Below are 7576 nucleotides of genomic sequence, written 5' to 3'. Positions count from 1 at the left end.
GGTTCTTTTCCACCATACATTTTTACCAGAGGGGATTTTAGAAACACTTAAAATAATGGCTGTATTTCGTGTAGGATAACCATGTAAGTGTGACTTTTATCAATAATTCAGCTCCATTTAATCTCAGATTCGAAAATGCAAATTAGCATTAAAGTAGACATGCAAAACTATAAATCCATGCAAGCCTCTGCACGTCATGTGTAGTTGACAACTTTACTAATAGGTATTGTGTAAATGTAAAACTTGCCAAAGACAGTTCATCCCATTTAAATACATTTAGCCAATTTATGAATTACTGCATTTAGCAAACATTAGATAGTTAATCCAGAGATTCTTAGCTTTTCCTCAATTTGGCAGTATCGTCCAGATCATGGCATCTGTAGTTCTGTATGATAGCTACATTAGCAGCTAATTAGCAATTAATTTGTTGGGTGTAAACACAGGCCAATATATTAATATGTCACCTGTTCTAAGAGAGATTTACAGTGCATCATCAATCTACACACAATACCCCATAATGACAAAGCAAAAACTTTTTTTCTTTCACATGTATAAAAAAAAAACAGAAATACCTTATCTACAAAAGCATTCAGACCCTTTGCTCTGAGACTCAAAATTTAGCTCATGTGCATCCTGTTTCAATTGATCATCCTTGATCCTGTTTCTACAACTTGATTAGAGTCCACCTGTAGTAAATTGAATTGATTGGACATGAGTTGGAAAGGCACACACCTGTCTGTATAAGGTCCCACAGTTGACAGTGCATGTCAGAGCAAAAACCAAGCCTTGAGGTCAAAGGAATTGTCAGTAGAGCTCTGAGACATGATTGTGTCGAGGCACATATCTGGGAAAGGGTACCAACATTTTTCTGCAGCATTCAAGGTTGCCAAGAACACAGTGGCCTCCATCATTCTTAAATGGAAGAAGTTTGGAACCACCAAGACTCTTCCAAGAGCTGGCCGCCTGGCCAAACTAAGCAATCGGGGGAGAAGGGCCTTGGTCAGGGAGGTGACCAAGAACCCGATGGCCACTCTGACAGCACTCCGGAGTTCCTTTGTGGAGATTGGACAACCTTCCAGAATGACAACCATCTCTGCAGCATTCCACCGATCAGACATTTATTGTAGATTGGCCAGATGGAAGCCACTCCTCAGTAAAAGGCACATGACAGCCCGCTTGGGGTTTGCTAAAAGGCACAAAGACTCTCAGACCATGAGAAACAAGATTTTCTGGTCTGATGAACTTTGACCATGAATGCCCAGTGAAGCATGGTGGCAGCATCATGCTGTGGGGATGTTTTTCAGCGACTGGGAGGCTAGTCAGGATTTGAGGGAAAAATGAATGAATTAAAGTACTTGATGAAAACCTGCTCAGAACTTCAGACTGGGGCAAAAGTTTACCTTCCAACAGGACAATGACCTTAAGCACACAGCCAAGACAACGCAGGAGTGGCTTTGGGACAAGTCTCTGAATGTACTTGAGTCGCCCAGCCAGAGCCTGGACTTGAACCTGGTCAAACATCTCTGGAGAGACATGAAAATAGCTGTGCAGCAATGCTCCCCATCCAACCTAACAGAGCTTGAGACAATCTGCAGAGAAGAATGGGAGAAACTCCCCAAATACAGGTGTGCCATGCTTGTAGAATCATACCCAGGAAGGTTCAAGGCTGTAATCGCTGCCAAAGGTGCTTCAACAAAGTACTAAGTAAAAGGTCTGAATAGTTGTGTAAATGTGATCCGTTTTTAAATATTTTTTTTATACATTTGCCAAAAATTCGAAACCTGCTTTTGCATTATGCGGTATTGTGTGTAGATTGATGAGAAATGTTATATATATATATATATATATATATATAGTAGAATAAGGCTTTAACGCAACATTTGTAAAAATGTGAATACTTTTGACTGCATTGTACATGGTTATCAAAATGTTATGCCAGGGTAAGCTTTCACAGAACACAGCCCTTCTTTTAATTGTTCTAAAATCTGCTATGGAAAAAAAGAATGGTTGAAAAACGGTTGGAACTATTTCCCTGTTTGACAGCTAGGTTTTTGGGGTATTATGACTCATACTGTGGTATTTTATTTCTTTAACACTTTTTTGTGCTTATTCGCTACAAAATGCTTAGGGTGTTGCAAGTGAATTGACATAAGTAGGATATCCTGGCAACTTTGAGAACACAGCTGTGCACACATCTGCCCTCTCATTGGCTGGAATGGTGCCACATGCTCTTGCCTCCTGGCTGCCTTCCATTTAAGAGACATTTACTTTTAATTGATAGAGAAGCCACTTGACTATCTGGTCACTACAACGGATAAGTTATGTTATGTTTTTCACTTGTAGAAAATATATTTAGTCCTTACCAGAAATAAACGGCCATCCCTATGGGGAAATAATATGGTTTTGGAATTAACACCGAAAAATAAGGTCTGAGGTTAACACAGGCATATATTTTACATTGTTCCATGAGATAATAGCAGTCAGTTAACATGACCTTTATGAAGTATGTGGTTTTATTGTTACATAAATTCACAGTGAGGTTAGCTGATTATCTCCTAGAACAAAACGTTTAAGATCGAAGACTGTGTTTACCACATACCTTATTTAAGGCGTGTATCCCAAAATCTTACAAAAACGCCATTGATTTTCCTCATAGGCTTTGTCCAAAGTAAAGAGTGCCTAAAAAAAAGGATCCATGACGACTCCATTACTATCTCTTTGGGATTAAAGTTTCAGTTTTCACCCCACCCAGTAGGTGGCGGCAACACACAATGAAAGCATGTAGTCCCCGGTAAAAATTTAACCGAAAAAGTTTACCAAAATGGCAGCGCAGCAACAACCCGGTGGACCGATTCCACAAGTTGGAATGCAACAAGCTGCTGCACTTCAACAACAGCAGTTGAGTCAACAGCAAGATTTCGACCCAGTTCATCGATTCAAAATGCTTATTCCACAATTAAAAGAGAGCCTCCAGGTACTCCACGTTTTGTTTACATGAGCTGGAAACAATGGCTAGTCAGTCTGGTCTCTTCACTGCCACACAGAGGGGGAGAAGTGCATTTTCGAACAACCTTTACTTGGCGATCCTTCGAGTAATCAATCAATGTGTACGCTGTCATCTGTCTTTCAAATCTTCTCATTGATTGAGTCAGGTGAGTGTCATTCAACCAGTGGTTAATTTGGGAGGTGGGGGTCCTTCGTTTTGGGGCGTGCGGGGGGCACTCAGCCAAGGATGTATTCAGCTGACTAGCTCAAGATAACTCAAGCCCACCTTTAGAATTCAATCGATCCGTCATATTTTATTTAACTGGGCTAGTCAATTAAGAACAAATTCTTATTTACAATGACGGCCTACGCAGGACAAACCCGGACGATTCTGGGCCAATTGTGCGCCGCCCTATGGGACTCCCAATCACGACCGGATGTGATACAGCCCGGATTCAAACCAGCGACGCCACTTGCACTGAGATGCAGTGCCTTAGACCTCTGTGCGTCTGGGGCGCAGGAAATATTAAATGTCTGTTGTTGATTACTCATGTTGTTGGCTGAGGAAATATTAAATGTGGACAATTTTTCATTATTTTCAAAATTAACATTACCAAAGGTGCAAGAGCCCCACCTGGCTCTAATTTGGATCATAAGTGCAGGGTCTAGGAACTGGCCCAATTCAACCATGAGTCACTCATGACATGCAGAACTTTGGGGTGGAGACTCGCATGTCTCAATGAGAGAAGATTTTAAATGTACAAGATGGCGGCGTACACATTCTTGATTACTTCATGGAGCAAAAAAAATATTTAATTTAATAGAGGATTTTTTAAATGAACCATCTGCAACTAGCAATGTGTCGTCTTCCATGGCGGGAATTTAGGAAGTATCGACATGTAAAGGTTGGTCAAATTGTCTGTGCTACGCTTTACACTACCTAAATAATCATGTCCATCAGCCATCTGGAACAGTAGTAATGATCTGACTAGGGAATATTTTTTTATGACTACCTTTTAAGTTGAACTGCAAATAGTGGTCAGAGACAGGGGGGATAATGCTTTTTAATGGAATATGTTTGCACAGTAACAAAATATTATGCTTATAGCTATGTACAGGTATTGCAAAATGTAGCTACGTCAAATATAGGATAAACTAAGCATTATTTTCTGTCTAGAATGTCATGAAGATTGCCTCTTTAAATTTGGGACATAATACATCAATTGACAATGGCATGTAAGTACCCTTTTTCCCTAATTCAATGGCACACACACACAGCGTATAAGCGTTTTTTCTGGAGCTGGAGATGCACAACTTTCCTAATGCCTTTGTATTTCAGAAAGAGCAGTGATGCCAGTGTACAGCGGTTTGACAAGAGTCTGGAAGAGTTTTATGCCCTGTGCGATCAGCTGGAGCTCTGCTTAGTGAGGCACACACAAAATGAAATTGTTCACCACCTCTTATTACACGTCTTTCTATTTGGCTTTTAGAGTACCGAGCATCATTCACCATAACATACAGTATAGTTTATACATTGATAAAGCTGGCAGCCTGGTTATCTGCTTACTATTACTCTTTTGTTTCCCCCATAGCGGCTTGCCTACGAGTGCTTATCCCAGAGCATTGACAGTGCCAAGCACTCTCCTAACTTGGTCCCAACAGCCACCAAGCCTGACACCGTACAGACCGAGTCCCTGTCCTACTCACAGTACCTCAGCATGATCAAGTCACAGATCTCCTGCGCCAAAGACATTCACAACGCTCTATTGGAGTGCTCCAAGAAAATTGCAGGAAAGGGCCAGCAGCAAGGAATCCTGTAGAAATGGGCATTCCATTATACTATCACATGGTTGTTATTTTTCTAAAGTTTTGTATTTTTTGTATTGATTGATAAGGACATACACAGTTTAATAATTGTTTAAGGGATGCCCCTCTTCAATTTTCTTCCCCTCCAAAGTCAGAAAAGTAGCAAACAAAATGTCCTCAAGCATCAAGTAATGAGATTCACAACTTTCTTGGATTATGGAAAAGGTACTGTGCCTCAGATCCAGCCAGTCATGTTTTCAACAACACTATCCCACTGTTGACACCAATGAAGTCTTGACGAGGTCACTAGGCGTTGAACTAAGGTTGCTATAGTATTTTTACAATCTGGTCCTCTTTCTTATTTTGTTCCTCGAGCTTCTTTAAAAAAATCAAATCAAAATCAATTGAAATAACACTTGCAACTGCAATCCGCAAAGATGAAACAACCACGTCCATTTGTCAATAACTTCGTTGTTGTAATATCGCAAACACATTTTTCCCCCTCGGACAGAAGAGCACGACAATATGTACTGCTTTTTTTACCATGCTGCTCCACGCTTCTGAGCTCGGCCACATAACGAGGTGGCACCCTTTCCCGCTACTGTAGCCCAAATGATCAGACTCATTCATTTCTCTCTCGAGTCGGGATGGTGCTATGCCAGAACGCGGGCCGTTGTTGTCAGCATGCTAGGCTAGCTAATGCTATAGCAGCCCATTGGATTCCATTAAAACACGACTGCTAGCGTTGGGAGGAATTCAACAACACAACCGAAGTGTTGTTGAAACCAATGAGTTGATATACCTTTAGCTAACCTAGCACGACGACAAGGGGCAGTTAAATACACAATTAGCTATATTTCAATATTCTTGATTCGCCATTCATATTTTCGGGATATTTAGTACAGCGAAACATTCCATCTCTGGATTGAGGAACATTTTCCCAACCGTATAGCGTGCCGGGCTCGGGTGGTCATTCTGGCACTGCACCGTTCAGAATTCAAGAGCGAAAACTAACGAGTTGGATCATTTTGACTACCGCTACTACGGAGTTCAGCTTTAATCAAGTTTGCATGCCCTAACGTGTAATAAGTGATTTGTTACAAGTAGAGCACATTACCAAATGACCACCAGAGAGGGGTGACCAAGTCATGAGTACCAATGCTGTCCAAGAGCAGCTACTATTCAACCAAATTGCAAAACCTTTGTGGCAGAGTAGCTTTGTCTTAATTATAATAAACAATTTTCACTCACTTAATTTGTCTCTTACTTTTACATACATTCAGACCTCTTGACCTTTTCCACGTTTTGCTACGTTACAGCCTTATTCTAATATGAGGGGGAACATGAGGCATTTAATCCAATCTACACACCCCATAATGACGAAGCGAAAACAGGTTTTTAGACATTTATTAAAAATGAAAAACACCTTATTTAAATAAGTATTCACACTTTGCTATGCGACTCGAAATTGAGCTCAGGTGCACCCTGTTTCCATTGACTTTCCTTGATGTTCCTACAACTTGATTGGAGACCACCTGTGGTAAATTCGCTTGATTGGACATGATTTGGAATGGCACACACGTGTATATATAAGGTCCCACAGTTGACAGTGCATGTCAGAGCTAAAAACCAAGCCATAAGATTGAAGGAATTGTCTGTAGACCGCTGAGACAGGATCGTGTTGAGACACAGATCTGGGGAAGGGTACCAAAACATTTCTGCAGCATTGAAGGTCCCCAAGAACACAGTGGCCTCACATCATTCTTAAAATGGAAGACATTTTGAACCATTAAGACTCTTTCTAGAGCTGGCTGCCTGGCCAAACTGAGGAATCAGGAGGGAAGGGCCTTTGTCAGGGAGCTGACCAAGAACCTGATGGTCGTTCTGACAGCTCCAGAGTTCCTCTGGAAAACATTCCAGAAGGACAACCATCTCTGCAGCACTCCACCAATCAGGCATTTATGGTAGAGTGGCCAGATGGCAGCCACTCAGTAAAAGGCACATGACAGCCTGCTTGGAGTTTACCAGAAGGCACCTAAAGTACTTTCAGACCATGTGAAGCAAGATTGAACTCTGAGACTTGAGGCTGTAATCGCTGCCTGCCAAAGGTGCTTCAACAGAGTAAAGGGTCTAAATACTTAGGTAAATGTGGTGTTTGAGTTATTTTATTTGCAAAAATGTCAAACCTGTTTTTTGCTTTGTCATTATTGGAAATTGTGTGTAGATGAGAGTGGGGGGATGACAATCAATTAGAACAAGGCTGTAACGCAACGATGTGGAAAAAGTTAAGGGGTCTGAATACTTTCCGAACGCACTGTAACTCGGTAAAATCTTTGAAATTGTTGCGTTTTATATATTTGTTCAGTATGTCTCTCACAGAACAAATGAAGATGTTTGAGGTAAGGTAGCTTCGGACTGCCACATTGACAATATATGAAAGAACGGCCTTGCTAGACTAGAGGTAAATAGTTAAACGGCCTCGTCTCTTTTCACTCATCTGCCCAGAGGTGATGGAACTGGTCAGGGGAAAGCAAATATTCGGTAGGCATCCATGAGCCCGCTTTTGAATCTCTTTTATCTATTATGTATTGTCACAGTTAGATCAGTGCAAATTGAGGAGAGGAAGCCACTTCACACATTCCTTCTGAATCCTAACACCCAGATGATATTACTGACCTTGCTAATTTCTGCAGCCCTGTTAAGATAGATGGGACATTTATTTTGTTACATAAACACAGAGGATTTATGCCACTTTGTCCTGTGAAACCTTGAGGCAAGAGGCCAC

At 41.2% G+C, this 7576-nt stretch overlaps 1 protein-coding gene across 2 annotated transcripts; it reads left to right on the top strand.

Annotated features, from left to right (window-relative positions):
• The first annotated feature begins 2596 nt into the window (after nucleotides 1-2596).
• Nucleotides 2597-6041, top strand: LOC135546046 (mediator of RNA polymerase II transcription subunit 29-like). 2 transcript variants are annotated; one of them, XM_064974143.1, is made up of 4 exons: nucleotides 2597-2974; nucleotides 4163-4221; nucleotides 4325-4409; nucleotides 4578-6041. In XM_064974143.1, the coding sequence occupies exons 1-4, from the start codon at nucleotides 2822-2824 to the stop codon at nucleotides 4803-4805; spliced, it is 525 nt and encodes a 174-aa protein (XP_064830215.1). In that variant the 5' UTR covers nucleotides 2597-2821; the 3' UTR covers nucleotides 4806-6041. The 2 variants fall into 2 exon arrangements, with proteins under 2 accessions (XP_064830215.1, XP_064830217.1); XM_064974145.1 differs by lacking the exon at nucleotides 2597-2974 and adding an exon at nucleotides 3227-3890.
• Nucleotides 6042-7576: the final 1535 nt, after the last annotated feature.

Source organism: Oncorhynchus masou, chromosome 9 (genome assembly GCF_036934945.1).
Source record: "Oncorhynchus masou masou isolate Uvic2021 chromosome 9, UVic_Omas_1.1, whole genome shotgun sequence".
NCBI classification, from domain to species: Eukaryota; Metazoa; Chordata; class Actinopteri; order Salmoniformes; family Salmonidae; genus Oncorhynchus; species Oncorhynchus masou.
Note: the sequence above shows the minus strand (reverse complement) of the source record. Positions and strands in the feature narration are given on the sequence as shown.